This window comes from Salvia hispanica, chromosome 6, assembly GCF_023119035.1.
Source record: "Salvia hispanica cultivar TCC Black 2014 chromosome 6, UniMelb_Shisp_WGS_1.0, whole genome shotgun sequence".
Lineage (NCBI taxonomy): Eukaryota > Viridiplantae > Streptophyta > Magnoliopsida > Lamiales > Lamiaceae > Salvia > Salvia hispanica.
The window spans coordinates 14,495,330-14,512,814 of record NC_062970.1 but is presented as its reverse complement, the minus strand read 5'-3'; the positions used below and the strand labels follow the sequence as shown (position 1 = coordinate 14,512,814).

General features: G+C 31.5%; 1 protein-coding gene and 1 non-coding gene across 2 annotated transcripts; one reads left to right on the top strand and one right to left on the bottom strand.

Annotated features, from left to right (window-relative positions):
* Positions 1 to 3,991: 3,991 nt before the first annotated feature.
* LOC125193756 (protein SOB FIVE-LIKE 6-like) lies at positions 3,992 to 5,034 on the bottom strand. The gene is made up of 4 exons (XM_048091627.1): positions 4,599 to 5,034; positions 4,484 to 4,525; positions 4,347 to 4,407; positions 3,992 to 4,237 (listed from the first exon to the last, which is right to left on the bottom strand). The coding sequence occupies exons 1-4, from the start codon at positions 4,896 to 4,898 to the stop codon at positions 4,209 to 4,211; spliced, it is 432 nt and encodes a 143-aa protein (XP_047947584.1). The 5' UTR covers positions 4,899 to 5,034; the 3' UTR covers positions 3,992 to 4,208.
* An 8,938-nt stretch (positions 5,035 to 13,972) lies between these two features.
* TRNAT-AGU lies at positions 13,973 to 14,046 on the top strand. The gene has a single exon. It is a non-coding gene; the product is annotated as a tRNA-Thr (tRNA).
* Positions 14,047 to 17,485: the final 3,439 nt, after the last annotated feature.

Genomic DNA, 17,485 nt, shown 5'->3' with positions numbered 1-17,485 from the left:
AATAATAGTACTATGTTGTTTGATTTCATTGTTTTTGAGTATGTGGTTTGGCTGATGTTTAATTGATTTGATACGTGGCAAGAGTAAAACATGTTTTGTTATACAACTTATACTTGACACTAGATTTGTCGCATGAGTTGATTGTTGTTGGATAATATGGTTAGGTTAATGTCATTGATTTGATTTATTGTGATTGATAATAAAACATGATTTGCGGTTTTAGATCCTATGATTTATTTGATCAAAATTAGAAGTTCGGTTGGGTTCGGTTCTACCTAAAGAAAAAGCTACGTTGATTTCAAATTTTACTTCTTTTCGAATCTGAAGTATTAATTGACCAAAAAAATTGAACTTTAGCCGGTTTCTATCCTACTTATTAAAGAAAAAGCTTTGAGGTCATTCACAACTCAACACCAAACTCATAGTCACAAATCACAATGCCACTTTCTACTATTTAATCAACATTACAAATTTCAATCACAATACTACTAACAAGGAGTAACAACTCAGTCACAATTGTACTTTTTCTTATTTCATCATTTTATTAATTTTTTTTATTTTATATATTTATTGAATTATAATATACTATAAATTGGAAAAAAAAAACTTGTATAAATTTTAAAAAATGCTCAACTACTTAACGTGAAGAAATCGAATCAGGGAATCTTGAGTTGATAAAATAAATTTTAAATTAAACCGAATTAGACTTTTTCATGGGGCCTGGGGGTTGTATGTATTGGAGTAAGAAAAGCGAAGCATACAATAATTCACGTTGTAGATGAAATAAAAAGGTAGTAAGATTCCATTTCACAGCCAAAACAATGCATTACTACTATAATTATCATTATTTTTATAAACTACTTTATCTTCTTCTTCTTAATCATTCACTTGGACTTATTTTTCTTTCGTACCATTGGGATTGATAATAGTAATTTGTTTTGATAAAAAATTGAAAAGCCAATTAATTTATGGGCAGAGCCGCAAAATCCAAACTTAAAGAACATAAATAATTGGATTCTGAAATTATTATGAATCGAACATGTCAATTCACACAGCTGGATTTTGATGCTATGTTCTCTCCTTTCTTTTGTTTCGATGGTAGGTTTATTGGTGTTTGGTTTTGATGAATTAAAGTAAAATTGACTATTAAAGAGAGTTGTTAATTGAAGAAATATCGTTCCAATACTCAATTTCATAGTATTAGTATTACGAAGGATTAATCTTAGTTTATAAGCATCGATCTTTCTCGTGATAAAAAAAAAATTAATGTTTGGTCAATTCAATTTTAGAGAATTGTAAAATAAAATTAGTTATGAATAATCTCACATTTGTTTTTAATTTGCATTAGACCTGAGTACACGTGGTGCTTATCCCATTTGATTATTTTAGTTAGCTGCTCGATGCTTTACTTTTATATACTTATAATTTTTTATTTTAATATTTTTTGTCTGAATTTCTTTTTGGTTTGTCTGCATGCAATTAAACTGCACGCGTGTGCAATAATTTTATTTAATAGTTGATGAAAATAAAGAACTAGGGAAAGAATAATTGGGGCCAAATTCTGGTTTTTATATATAATGTGGACAAATACTTCAATCAAGAAAAAGGGACAAACATTTGACTTAGTAACAAAACAATTGATAAAGAAAACCTACTATTGGACTTCCACTCAAAAGCATACTAATTTAGTTGATTACAGCCGAGACTAATTACTTCCCAAACATCTATGCACATGCCCCTAATATAATCAATTAATCAAATTTTCAATAAGCTAATTAAGTTAAATAGAAAGAACTAATTTTAGTTAGAAATTATATGAGTTTGTGACACCTAGATCACGATGATGGAGTGCAACTCAGTTGTTATGATATTGTCAAATTACCTAATATCCACGAATATAAATGTGTTCATAATAATGATAGGAGGGCAAAATTATCTCTTTTATATATATTTCTTTTGTATGAATTTCATTATATTGAGTCGAATGTGCGATCATGTTAAAAATAGCCCAGAGCATTATTAAAAAGTGAAATAATATAAAAATTGTGCGAAATCATGTGATGGATGATCAATGAACCAACGTTGTCACAATGAGTAAAGGCATTTGTTTGATTCGATTAGAATCATTTTTGTAAGAGTATATTTAATGCCATCACTATTGGAAAGTGAATTTGAAATATTTGGATTAGCACAAAATTGTAGGGAATCATCAATCATGTGATGGATGATAATGAACCAACTCTATGAGAATGTCCAAAAATAAAGGCTATCTGTTTGATTCGAATAGTATCATTTTCATAATTAAAAAGAGTTAATTGCAAATTAATGCCAGAAATTTAATCTTTTCGCAGTTTTGATACCATCTTTGAAATGTTACAAGTACTATGATAAATTTCCAATTTGCTGCGTGAACACTCTAAGATTTCCGATTTTTCTCAAGAATTTATTTGTCAATCACGAATTACTGAAAGCGAGATCCATATATCAAAATAATAAAAATTAAATCAGATATTTAACCTTGGATCTTCAAGAAAAATATACTGAGACTATTAGTAGGTCGAAAGAATATTAAAATTGTCAATTTTCATGGCTAAAAAAATATGAGACATTTTATGGTCGAAAACAATATTAAAGGTGTCAAATTATTACACTATAAAGACGTCTCGCCAGCTATGGTTTAGGCATGTCATGCCACCTCTAAGTGACCAATTTTTTTGGAGATGTTAATTCTGAAAAAATAAAAGGTGGTGATGCCACGTTTCAATCGTCCATTAACCCTAATTAAAGCAACATTAATATGAGGAGACCATATTGATACCAGTCTATTGTGACAATGTTGAAGTATCAATTAAAATAATTGTGTTTAGTTCATACCATGCCATCGTTATATATATAATACACTAAAAATTATCCATATAACAAATTATTTTGATAGGAAAAAAGGTTTTGATTCGAAACAAATAAGTATAATTAATGAATCGATTTAGAACTCTTTATCACAATTATGCATATAAAAGCAAGTATCCTAATCCAACTAGAACAAATAATTAAAAAGACTTTCAAGATTTCTTTATTTAATTAAATCTTTCAAATGAATTTGACTACAGTTCGACATACAATTATATTTAAATGTGGTCTAACATTAAACATTGAATTTAGTCCATACAGATATATTTTTTGAAGAATGCAATCTCAACAAATTTCAATAATTGCATGAACTTATGGGGATCACAAAATTTGTTTATAGATGTAGCTGTCATAAATGGTTGGATGTCCCTTCTGGTGCGAAAACACAACAAAACTAGAGTTAAAAGAAACACCAAATTTTCATGATGCATATGTATTTTACAACAGATTATATTACCAAATTTATTCGCTTTAGTCCACCTCAACTACTTCTTGTCCAGCCTGGCAATTCTTCTACTCACACAAATGCAGCCACTCATAAAAAGACACTAAATTATTTCTGGCAAAATAGACTTATTTTAGGGATGTGCTTGTTTTATTAAAACTTTATTTTACGAAAAATAAATGCTAGACTATTCGACGGGTCAAAATCAATTAAAAGATATTTATAATTCTGTGACATGTTTAAAATCTTTTTGGCGTCTATCTATCTTTGGATTTAAGTACACGTCATATTTATAAAGCCTTGGTTTTTATTTTTCTCAACAATTTTGTTGAACGATTAAACAAACGACCCCTCGTTTGATTTCATTGATTTGTGTTGTAGTTTCATGATCTCTCACACAATCTAGGACGGTGACCTCACATATTCGTAGAAGAACGAACACGTGACTCATAGACAATGGTTTGTTATAGCTTATAGAAAAGGGAGAGAGGGTGTAGCGAACGAGCGTAGAACTCATAGACAATGGCTTGACTAAAAGGACCTACGAGAGTGGTTCATGACTGCATTAACTCATCCTTGCACAACCACAAATGTTTGTTTGGAAGAATCCTCTATTAAAAAAGGAATAGATTAATTACATCTTTTTAAAGTTTTTCTTTTATAAAATATTTGAAACATGATTTTTACATTTATGATCTACGGGTTGTTCCCTAGTGCATGGACAGGAAGAAATAGGCAGAGGTAGAAAAAGATTAAAAAATGGATTAAAATGAAGATAGATACACAGACAACAATCTTGGAAATTCAGATGTTATCCCCCTTTTTTTCACCACAAAAATATATTTTCATCCATTTCTCACTGCCTCTTTCTCCCCGCCACACTTGCTGACAAAATCAGAGCAAAATGCATTTTTTTAATAAAAAATCAATCCAAATAAAAGAAATTATGTGAAAAACATGTAATTTTAAGTCACGTTTCGAAAAACTAAGTCACCTGATTTCCCTTTCGTGGACGATTTGAAGAAACCCAAACGCTTCTTCGTTACCGATTCGCCCTAAATTCATCAGCATCGCACAATTCAGATGAGAGAAACTAGAGAGAGAGAGAGAGAGGGAGAATCGGCGTGGTACCTGAAAATGCGCGGCGGAATCATCATCGGGAGGTGCATTGCCCTAGAATTGAGCAACAACGGCGTAAATGAAGGGATCTGATTTCCGAAATTGAGGAGGGATTAGATTTGAATACCTGCGAGAAATGGTGGATGGAAGAGCTGGCCGTGTCGTCGAGGCACGGCGTCTGCTTGTCTGCTCTCTTATTCTTCTTCTTCTTCTTCTTATCCTCCGCCGCGGTGTAGGTGTAGGTGTAGTGCGGCGGCGGAGGCCCCGACGAGGCGTCGGACACCATGGACTGATCCTCGTCGTCGTCGTAGGCGGCTTTGTGATGGTACCTGGTGTAGAAATCTGTGGAATTGTAGGAGTTTTGATCCAAATACGTAGTCCAGCCGGATTCGCAGCCGCTGGAGTAATTGGAGGTTGATGCGTTCATCGCTGCAGAGAGACAAGTAACACTATTACTATAAGTATAAGAGTTGTTAATTTGACTATTGTTTGTAATTTGTGTGTATATATAATGGAATTGGAAAGGGAGAGGGAGACCAAATAAATGAGACTCAAATCCTAGACTATTTATTTGTCGTTGCCTACTTGCCTCTTTCCTCCTCTACCTCAATATTTTATATATCTCATTCCACAACAATCAAACTTGCCAGTTGTCCTCTTCATTGTGGGCATATTACAGATTACTACTCCACAAATTAGTACACTAGTGTCTTGGAATCTATGCCCGATCAATGAACTTTGACCAATTATAATTTCAACGAGATATTTAATTTTGTGAAATTGAATAATATAGTGTCGATCTACGTTCGGAGTAGATGACCGTGGTATATTTATTTTCTCAAATCCAATTCCCGGTGAGTGAGAAATAATAGATTAAAATTGTGCAAAATTGCAAACTTAATGAGCTATGAGAGAAGCTTAAGGAATAATTAAGAGAGTTAATTATCCCACATTGGAAGTTACAACCTTATTAAACTAGTATTTAATAAGAAGGATTATTACATGTAATAATTATTGTGGACTAAGATGGGCTGTAAGAGCCCACACGCGCGCCACCGCGAGCCCGTGCCCTTGCCCTTGGCAATTGGTCTTTGGGCCTAGTCGTGGGCTTGGTGCTTGGGCCTAGTTGCGGGCTTGGCCCAAGTCTAGTGGGTCTAGTTCTTTTTAGACCACCACCGTGGTTGACACATGATTGTCCACGTCGTGAACGAATCTAGAAGCTTCTAGACTCGGCCTCTCTAGCTCTGAGCGTGATTTTCCACGTCGTTGACCCCTACAGTGGACTGAGCCTATAAATAAGCTAGCCATTCTAGCATTCTCTACACAGAAAACTAGAATCCACTCTGCATCATACACTCTCTCCTCCCTCTGCATTGTTCTTCTGTCGAAGCTCGCCTCTCTCCTCCATCCAGTTCGCCGGAGCTCGTTGATAGCGGTCTTGCTTCACCAGAGACGCATCCGTTTTATCTTTGGGGACGAAACGCCAATCCGAAGAGCACTACCGGGGCGTATCTCGTCTTACGGAAAGAGGCCTCCTCGACTCGGCTATTTCCTTTTCAGTTTATTTGTTTCGAATCTTCTCTGTAATTTCGATTCAGTTATCTCTTTGTATTCCTTCTTGTAAGTCCAGAAATCATAGTGTTAGTTAAAATGAATAATTAATTACTATAAAGTTTGTATATGGGTGAAAATTCAGATTGGATCTATCCCCAATCCGATCCTATCCGAAAATATGAAATTTTATGAAACATGAATCCGATTATCCGAATTGTCCGAAAATATGAAATTTATGAAAAATGAATTCCATCATCTGAATTGTCCAAAAATCCAACACCAAATTTGAAAATCTAATACACTACCAAATTATGGAACTCTAAAATCAAATACCATTAGAATTGTCCCACACTAATTTTAACTAAAATCAGATTTTAGTTTGGCTTAAATGAGATTTTCAAATATTGCATATTTTGCTCACCTCTTAGTTTTTGGTTCGATTGTATGTGGTGTTGTGTGGTAAGATATGAAAAACTGAGTTTCACTAATATAATTTGTGATTTGGAAAAATAATACTACTCCGTACTATATATTTCTGTTGTAGTATACTCCTACTTAATTTTCACTACAAATATACTAGATAGTTTTACTTTAGTACAAAAGTTCACACATTCTCACACTATATATACTCTGAAAATTTTGTAACGAGAAATCAATTTTTTTAAGAAAAAAAAAACTGCAACTTAAAAAATAGAAAATAAATCAAATTTTGTTTGAATCGATTTGTTTATTCGTTTGGTATCATCTTTTTTACGTTATACAATTACAACCAATACAAAATTATTGGAAGTATATTATCTTACTGAAAACGCGTGAACTGAAAACATGCCATATTTGTGAGAAGCAATGAGAAAAGTCCGTAGCCGTGTTGCTGCCTAACCGTTACATTTCGCACAAAAAGGCCAACTAAAATGTGACTACTCATTCATCTCCAAAATTACCACTATTATTCATCTTAATTATACACTCCCAAAATTAATTAATGACCACTGGACTGGATCATTATCTTCACTGTCCAACTTTCTGAGGACATGATGAACTAGTGTTCTTGGAATTTACAAGAAAAGCCAGAATCACAGAGGGAGAAAGAGAGACACAAATTATTCACAAAGGAATGAACTTTAGTTGTGGTCAGATTCATACACAACAAGAATTAAACATAAAGTGCTACAGCAGAATTAGTAAAGCTTTTGATCATTAATCAATTAGACAAACTTTTTGACTGAGTGACATGTGAAACACAAGAAAAAAGGGGTCTTGATTAGCATGTAAAGTTTTTGTCTTATTTATTTCCACCAAGAATAGTTTACAAACACACAAACTTTAATAGTAAAAAGCACTCTTTAACTCTCTCTCTCTCTGATGAATATATATTTGATCTTGAGAGTTGAGAGCATAGATGATATAGATGGTGAATAAATTAAATGCAGGAATGGCCCATTAAATTTGTGATGTGCAGAAGCCAGCCAAGAGAAAAGGGTACATATGATCATAGGCCCATCATGTGCTTCTGCTAACATGCACAGGTAGGTTATGATAGATACTCTACTACTAACTCATCACACCCACTCAATTTTACATCCTTCTACTAACATTTTTATACTTCACACTTTTATTTTGTACTAGTATCATCCAATACTCACTAATTTAATTTCATAACTAACATTTTCTTTAGTTACAACTCACTCACACATGCACAAAGCACCACCTACTACTGATGGTTAACAATCCCTAGCTATTTATACAACCTAATATTCTTGGTATATATCTTCAATGAAATTTGTCCATATTATTCTGTAATTGTTGAGAGAAAGTTGAGTACAGAGAATAATGTAACAAATGAATTTCACCCCCCTTTGAATATTATTTATTTCTTGTTATTGTTTCTATTTGAATTGCTTTTGCTCCTGTTAAAATTTTGTCAAAGAAACCAAATTGGACAAAACCCATTCGAAGGAAAAAGAGTAGAATTGCTCATATCAACAACTTATATATTAATAAAAAAAGAATAAAAAAATTTCTCTTATGCTAATTCATTTTCTTCCTAGACATAAATTTAAAAATTGTACGATACTAATTACTAATGATTTGAGTGTGAGAACTACTGCATAAAAATTTATCATATGGAAATTAATGCATATGTACCTTTGTGAGTCAGCTGGTCCCGAAACGTTAGCCTATTCTCAATCTTGTAATGATCACCACTAAAATCTTATTTAGTTAAATTTTGCATGTGGTTATATCTTACTCTCTAACCCATTAAAAGTGGCATGTATATTATTTTAGGATGTCCCATTATTAGAAACCTGTTCCATAAAAGAGAAAGGTTCAGTGCTTACAAAAAGTTACTAATATCAAGTGAAATTAAACATTATATTACTATATTATTTTACTCACAAAATACAATGTTTATACACCACGTATGTTTTAAGCTATGTTTAAGTTGCACGTGTCATGGCCTAGTTCATAATTCTTATCTTTCATTGTCATGCATGTGGGCATTATAAGGTGAATTATTTGGAGGATTGTGTTTGAATCTTTTCAAAAAATTAGGATGTTTTTGAAAGGCAATAATACAGTATATGATGTCTATGGTTAAAAAATCTATATATGCAACTTCAATAAAGATGACCAATTAGTGAAATGACTACTCATTTTAGAAGTTCAATAATCATTAGTGTGATTTTTACCAATATTTTTCAAGTTGAGTTTTGCTATTAGTATAATTTTATTTAACCAAGTGTTAGGTTATAACGAATACATGTGGTGGTGAATCACCCACATTATAGAAAAAAGAAAACAAAATATTTAGATTGATTAGATGTTTTGAGTGTATCAATTTGAGGGGATCGAATCAATGTAGAACAAGACAAGAGAGGATTTATTGCAATGTCATCACTTGTGTTCATTAAAAAGAGGAGATAAGAATATTGATAATTAAATGCATGATCCAAATCTGATGAAGTAAAAGTTTGCTTGAATATACAGTTGTCAGCATTAGATGGCATTGCCTCAAAGTTGAATATGGAGTATGGGCTCAAACAAAATACTATACTTACAAATAAATAAAAGATGTGGGAAAAACTGTATAAATGGTCCCTCTTTAAGAACTGTAATGTCAAGTGCAACTTCGAATTAGCTTTTAAAGTTCCAATGGTTTCCATTAGATTCCTCCTACAAATAGGACTTTTATATATTTATTTTTATATGTATATTGTTTTCCATCGTTTTCATTGATTACAATTGACCCAAGAATTAACTAGAACCAAGTCTACATCAATTGACTCCTAAATCCCTATTCTCCATTCTGCACTAGAAGTGTTCTTTCAGTGTAATTTTGTGAAAGTTACTTAACATTTTTTATTTAATTTACTATATAAATTTTCACCAAAAATATTAAAAACACGTTGTTACCTGTTTAGATCATTAATAGCGCATGGTAACATACAACATAAAGTTGGTGACAGAGAAACAACAAAATTTACACCCTCACATCTTTCAAGTGTTATGTGCACTATACATCGAGTGTAATAGAATAAACACTAGTGCTTACGCTTAAATAAATACAAAACACTTTGTGCGCGAACTCTATGCTCATTGCTGCAAGAAAATAAATACTAAGTGCACATTTTATCTGTCTATTACACGATAATATACAGTTAGCTGCGAAGTGCATAATTGATTTCATATAAAATATAGTAATAAACTGAAAAGTAATAAGAAATGAGAAAAATATAATATTTCGTAGTGTTTGTAAATATTAAATAAAGTACTTAAAGGGTGAACAATATGATTAAGTAAAGTATTTCTTAATGTTTATTCTTATACGTTGCACATGTAATTACAAGTACTTTAAGCTCCCCGATACTTAGCCTTACATGCATCTGATAGGAAAACTTAACCTAATTCTTTTGTTTCGGTTAATTAATTGCATTGATAATAGTCAAAATACCATTTTATATCCCAACGTTTTACGATTATATCATAATTTATAGTACAAATTTACAAATCAATAATTATGCAGTCGTTATTACTTTCACAATTAATCAACCCTACCTCATGCATATTCTAACCTTTTTAATACTACCTCCTTCTACGAAAAATGGACTTAGTTGTAGACGACACAAGTTTTAATGTAAAATTAATAAAGTAAAAGTGGTTGAATTGTTGTTAGTGGAAAATAAGAACCACCACATTAAAGAAAAAAATTACTTACTATAAATAGATAGAGATTAATTTTGCGGACGATCCAAAATGGAAAACATTACTACTATTTTTGCGGAGTAGTATATATGTAACTAATTAAATTCAAGCCATTTCGACAGTGTTTCAACGATACTTTGATATTGTCAGTCAAACATCAAATATAATTTCACATATTAAAATACAATCATGCGAAGTTTAAATATATTACTACTCCATTAACTATTGGATTGTTTTATCCGATAAAACCCTAGCAATAATGCAACACTAGATGTCCCAAAACACCTTCTATAGGTGTACACACAGATATATATAGACTATGCTTGAAAGTGTGCGTCAATGTGTCAAATCTGGGTAAATGAAAGCAACAAATAATATAGGTAGGTCACATGAGAGTGTAAATCTGAATATATAGCAACAAATATTTTTGGTAATGAAGCCTCATATCTAAGCTGTATGACACACAAAATTCCAAAGGCAGTTCCCTTTGATGTGAACCAATGGCTTTAAATTTAATCACCCTATTGGATTTGAGAGTGAATTCAAGAGAAGAAAAAACCTATCTCAATAATTCATAGGCATATGATCAATAAATATGAGTGGACCTAACACCAACACACCACACACACACCAAAAAATTCAATTTCAAAAACAGGCAATTTGCATCCACACACTTTATTGCAATAGAGAAAGATCTTTTTGGTTTTATTTCACTCTCTCAATTAAATTTACGAATGAATGATAATTCAAAATTAAATTGACCTTAGATTAACAGTCTATAAGACAGAATCGATTATCCATGGCACTATCTTGAGACAAGGTATTTCACTGAGTCTATTAAACCGAACAACATATCTTGGTGCCCAATTTTTCTCTTTTCAATGAGACTGGTGATTGATAATTAGTGAAATATTAGAGGATGGATTAATTGATTCGACCAGATTTTTGGTTGCTTCCCTCTTTGTTTTTCTTGGTTTTTGCTATCATTTTACTTGTTTGATTCAATCTTTTACTACTACTATTTGGCTTGGCATTTTGATTATTGTTGCTTCATGTTCTAGTTGGTTGCTTGGAGCTTTTTTACTTAGTTTTGACTTTGCTAGATCGGCCTTTTAAATTATTGTGAGTGTGTTTGGCAGTTTGGCTTGTCGTTGTGAACACTTTCTTTCTTATGAAAAAGTACAACTAAATCATGGCTTAATCCTATTAAACGAAATATATACGATTCCATCTTCATGTAATAGTGTCTAGTAAATTCCGGTACTATTTTATTAGCATTCTAATTAATTTAATTAATCTTTGATATTATGATTTTAAGTTGGAACTTGGAAGTATGCATCTACCTGTCAGTTTCAAACTGACTACACTGAAAATAGTTGTATCTATTTGTGATATTGTACTATATACTTACTCTCCTTCTTGGCCTTACATTTCTAACACTTTTCATGCTTAGCCCTATAAATACAGTTCAAAACAATCATCCCCATTCTAGCTCCTCTCTTGAAAATTTTAATAATGATTTGATGATCTAATCGCATGTAAATATAAAAATCTTTTTATGCGACTAGATGGATACAAAATTTATTTACTTTCATCAAATCATCAATAAATTACTATCCTTATTATTTTCAACCTCAAATAAGGTTTCATTACAAATCAATTTTTTATTTGGACATGAAGCATGTTGTAATATTAGAATATTTGAAAATCCTTATCCAAAGAGTGAGGCTCAAAGCTTAGAGCATTTACAATGGAAGGGCCCTCCGGGAGGGCCCTTCCGTTCCACATCAGTATTTTGTCAAAGGGCCTATCTCCCTATAATGGAAGGGCCCTCCCAGAGAGCCTATTCCTTTCCATTTCATTTCCACGTCATCACTATTTTATTTTAATTTTTTAGCACTTCTATATTTAATATGTTATCAACCTAATTAAATTAAAATGTAAAAATAATATAATACATAAAATAAATTTTAATTGATCTCAAATATATTACAACTTATTAATTAATTAGATGATAAAAACCTAAATTAGATCATCTCCCATCTATAATCCATTTATTTAATAAAATTATTGGCCCATTAATAAGGCTAATAAGATTAGTTTAAATACAAATTAGGGTTACATTTGCTTTCTTCCTCGATCAGCCGCTTCTTTCTTCCTTCACCTGCGTATTTCTTCTTCCTCTTTCTCTCTCAGCAAAATCTAAAAAAAAAAAAAAATTGATCATAGGACCGACCATCTGCCCTATCACCACAATAGAGGGCCGATCGATGGCCCTATGAGATCGGCCAAGGACGATACAACAGGTCAAATGGGGGTGGAGGAATGGGGCGATGATCCGCCCCTCCGCTGCAATATATGGTTGGCCGATGGGGGCCGATCGAGAAGGCCTCTCCATCGGCCAACTATTGTGATTGCTCTTATGCCTCATTTTGATGGTTCAAATTGAAAACTGATAAAATTGATAATATATAGAAACAATTTAAATACAGTAATTAATTTCAAAAGGCCTTCAATCAATGTAATAATGCGAACGTTTATCTATAAAAAAATCTAGTTTGCAACAAATCGTAAAATTGAGGATCTTAATTAGTTGGAATAGTTCAAAGTCTGAATCGATCGAGTTTGCAGTAATTCTTAATATTACTCCTACTAAATTATCTTAAAATTCTATCTAGTATATTAATTGGATCACATTCTTGACATTCATTACTCTTCTAGACTTGAAGATTGCTCGAATTGTGAAAACATTTATTGTGCAATCAAAAGAGTGGCCACATCTCTCTCTAAACAAAAATAGTAGGAGTAATTGGTTTGTTTTACTTTTTTGTTATTATTTGCATCATTAAAATTAGATGTTTGGGAATTTTGATTAAAAAATTGGAAATGTCAAAAACTCACGTGGACCTGAATCAAGTACCACACGTGTGCTGTTCCACCCCATGTGCTTCAGATTTTTGTCCCCCTTTGTTTTATTTCTTTAATTTTATCAACATTCACACGTCGCTAAATGCCAAACACTAATTAAGAAAATTGTGACACAATTTAGGAAGAACAAGGGAAAATTAAATAGAGAAGAACTCGATTATTAAAAAAAAAAGATAATTAAGCTATCAGAAATTTTTTAAACTCATTAATTTGTTTAGAGGAATAACAATATCTCTTATTTAATTATACTTTTTTTTTATATCTTTATATTGGAACTCAATAGTTCAGAGAAATAATATCTCAAGGAGGACCTAGAATAATTTTGATTTATACTATCTATCAAATAATTATAACTTTATCCTTCAATTTTAAATTTTTTATATTTTCCTTACTTGGGGGGACAAAGGTAAAACTCGAAGTCTACTACTATTTTAAAATTGCTGAATATATGACTTACTTGAAGAGAGATGGGGCATTATATTTTTGGTTATTTAGTAAAATAAGAAAGAAATGGCGAGGCAGGATTAAATTTAGTTAACATTATAAAATGAGAGAAATTATAAAAGTATGCAATAGTAGCTAGGGTTGAATAAATGATGTCACATATAGAGAAATAAATGAGTGTGTTTTAAAGAAAGAAAAACCAACTCAGCTGGGCCTTTGGTTTTAATGGAAGTTCATTTATTTATTTGAGCAGAGGATTGGGTTGTCAGCATTGCTCCAGCTATTTCTTGTCGTAACCCAAATTGCCAGATTGTATACACTCCTGACGTAGGAGCATGAGTAAATTAATATAAATCAGAAAACAAAACAAGTGCTTTCATAGCTCAGTTGGTTAGAGCACCCGTTTAGTAAGCGGGAGGTCTTGAGTTCAACTCTCAATGAAAGCAATTTGTGATTTTTGATTTTCACATTAGAAATGGTTGGAGTATGTTCCCCAGCCCCCATCTAGCTGTGTTTTGGAGTGAATAATTGTTATGTGAAATACAAAAGAATAAAATAAAAATTGTGAGACTATTTTCGAAAATTTTGTATTACAAATATAAATATGAGACTGATTAATTATTTTATCACTCATTTTTTATCATGAAAAGTTTAAAACCAAATACCTCTTGCAATTTGGTACAAACACCATTCTCAACCTGCTCTATGAATCCAGTTTGTGGAATGTACAACTGTACTTGACTAACGGGCCTAGGCCCAAGCCCATCCCCTGAAGATATATGACGGGCCTTTTTGAAAATTTCCTCAGCAGCAAGTAATGGGCTTGTTCATCGTAATTGGACTGGGCCTATGTAGTTCTACAGCTCTGGTGTTATATAAGCTGATGGCATATATTCCATGTATAACACTTCTAGCTTATAATATTAACTCAAATGTATGTACATACTATAATTTTTCTTATAAACTTTCATTATGCGTTTCAATATTGAAATATTTATTCATTTTGTGCATGATTAAGTTAACATATGCATATTTCCTAGCTTTATATTTATAATTTATTTCCATAATTATTCGAATTTGATTTATTTTTCTTAGTATAAGAAATTTCTTTTCTAAACTCTCCCAAACGGTTTCTCCTTATTTCATCATCTCTCTTCCCCATATTGAGATTTAATTTGATTTATTTTGCTTAGTATAAAATAGTAGTACTATCTCTTTATATCATTACATATTATAAATAAATATGTGTAGAGTCTTTATTCAATATGCAACATTTGCTTTCTCCATATGTACAAATAAATTCATTAAACTCTCAAAATTTTGAAATTTTCCGCTAAATATCCAATTCACCTTCTATTCAAGAATCCCTAATTTTACGAAAAGTTTAATTTTTTGCCAAAACGAATTATAATTTGTGTTCCTAACTTTCAACGTTTTTCTAGAAAATATTCAGACAAATGGTATGTAAAATAGAAAAATGTGAAATTGATTAAAGCAAAATGTGAACGTTGGAGCACAAAACACGATTAAGCCTGTAAACAACAACCCATCTAAGAATCTAGTGAGCTCACTTTTTGTTCAACCCATCGAATTATGTTATGTGATTTCAAAATTGGAACAGTAAGAAGTCGAGAAACGTACATATTAAGAAACACTTTCTCAAAAACATCGAAAATTACTGATACGATGTTTGCGTGTATGATTAAATATAGTTATATAAAGAGACAAATGTAATAAACCTATGTGGAGCATTAATTATAGTAGAAAATATTATAATTTCGCACGTCAGTATTATTTGATTTTTAATTTCTTAAAGCATCTAAGTTGAGAAGGTATATTTCTCATTTACCTTTTCAAAAATGTAATTATACATTTTTAAAAAATAATAAACTTCAAGAAATAAAAGTAAATTAAAAAGGCAACAAAAGTAATGACTTTTTACCTTTTCTTCCAATAAGAGGTAAAGATACTTTCTCACAATGAAAGAAGGTATTTGAATATGAAATTTTATCAAGAAGGGATAAATATGGTAGTTATTTCTCTTTATCTTTCCATTTACCGCTCCCTGAATACTACTTATTTTAATTCTGATACCTGAAAAATATTTATTGATATGAGTATTTTGTAAATTATATAAAAATTAATCCCCAACTTGTCATAACAAATCAAATTTCAAATTTTATGTAAATAAAAAACTCGTGTGAATGAAACAAAAGAGGTTGAGGTCAGTTTATTGTATGGCGTGATTAGTGAATAAAAATGGTGGAAATGAAAAACAGGAAAGCATCCAATTGCATGTCACCGTTGCTTCCATTGGTCGGAAAAGCAGGCGCGCTTTTGCTCTCCGCCACGCACACCCCACCTCTTCTCTCCTCTTGGCACGTTTTTTAATGTCTCCTACCTCTGAGAGCTTCTACCCTGCGTCTCCCCCCACCTGCACCTCCAATTTCAGATTTTGCAAACTAAATTTCTTTTAAATAACCACAATTATTTGTAATCCTATCAAATTTATGTGTCTTTTAAATCAATTTTTTATTATCACCTACTTTGAATTTAAAATTCATTTTTAACTGATCCAAAATCTGAATTTTGTAGAAAAGAAATGAAATCTAAGCTAAATTTTTGAATAATTCGATCGGACTGATTTTAATAAGATTCCAAACTAAAATATTTTATTGATCCTATTTTTTTAAGTGGGCGTAGGCATGCATGCACCTCCAGTCCACACGTGTTGCTCCCGCCGCCTCAATGCTGTTACTCTGCCAACCAATCACCTCTTTGCATTTATTGCCTTTTTCCTTTTTTATTTATATTCAACTCCCACCTCATCAATCTTGTCATTACTCCATCTCTAATAATTAAATGATTAAACTTTTCCATTTTATATTCACCAAATTCTCTAACAATATTTATATATTCATATACTCAGAAGAGATAAATGCAAATACCTTCATTTCTATAATTAAGTAAATAGTTTGATATATTTGTACACCAAACGGTAATATTCCAGCTAGAGACTGCATGCTTGTTCTTCTTAGTTAGACTAACTATAAAAATATACACCAGTCGTCCATAAAATACTGTCCATTTTTGTCATTTGGTCTGTTAACAAAATATTATCTATTTTGTTATTTTTTTTCTATTTCAATTATACGAAGCCACCTTCCACGACTCATTACAATCACATTCTATTATAAAATTAATATATAGTATATGTGAAACTCACATTCTACTTACTTTTCTCACAAACTTTTCTTCACATTCCTTAAAATCCGTGTTGAGTCAAATGTGAACAATATTTAGCGAATCGAATGAAGATACTGGTAAGTGTAAAATAATTATGAATAACCTCTTGCTTTGATTTAATGGATTCTCTCTGTTTGATTTGTCAAAATGGAGTTAATAATCAGTGCTAAAATTCCTTCTATTATAAAATTAGAATATCTATATTTGTTCTTTATACTCCCTCCGTTTCCAAAAAATATACACTTCGGGTTCGGCATGGATTTTAATGTAAAATTGATAAAGTAAGAGAAAGGTAGAGAGAAACAGTAATTAAAGTGTTGTTAGTGGAGAATGGGTTCCACCTCTTTAGAGAGAAAGACTTTTCAAAATAAAAAAGTGCATATTCTTGTGGAACGAAATGAAAAGAAAAGAGTACGTATTCTTTTGGAACGTAAAGAATATTAAATACTAAGACCAGTAATTAAAACTAGAACATGTATCAGTGTTCAAGGTAAATACTCAGTGTGCAACTTATTGCAAGTCTAATTTGGAAAACAATTATATTTAATGGAACAGAAAAAGTATTCGTTAGTTGAGGCATACACTCAAACCATTATCAGTTCATCCCCATGCATTAGTATTTGACACATGTTGTGCAGA

Coding starts and splice junctions, on each gene's coding strand:
- LOC125193756 (XM_048091627.1), bottom strand. CDS start 4,898: ATGAACGCATCAACCTCCAATTACTCCAGCGGCTGCGAATCCGGCTGG. Junction 4,408..4,483: donor ATTCCGCCGCGCATTTTCAG/GTACCACGCCGA, acceptor TGATGAATTTAG/GGCGAATCGGTAACGAAGAA. Junction 4,238..4,346: donor GTCCACGAAAGGGAAATCAG/GTGACTTAGTTT, acceptor TGATTTTGTCAG/CAAGTGTGGCGGGGAGAAAG.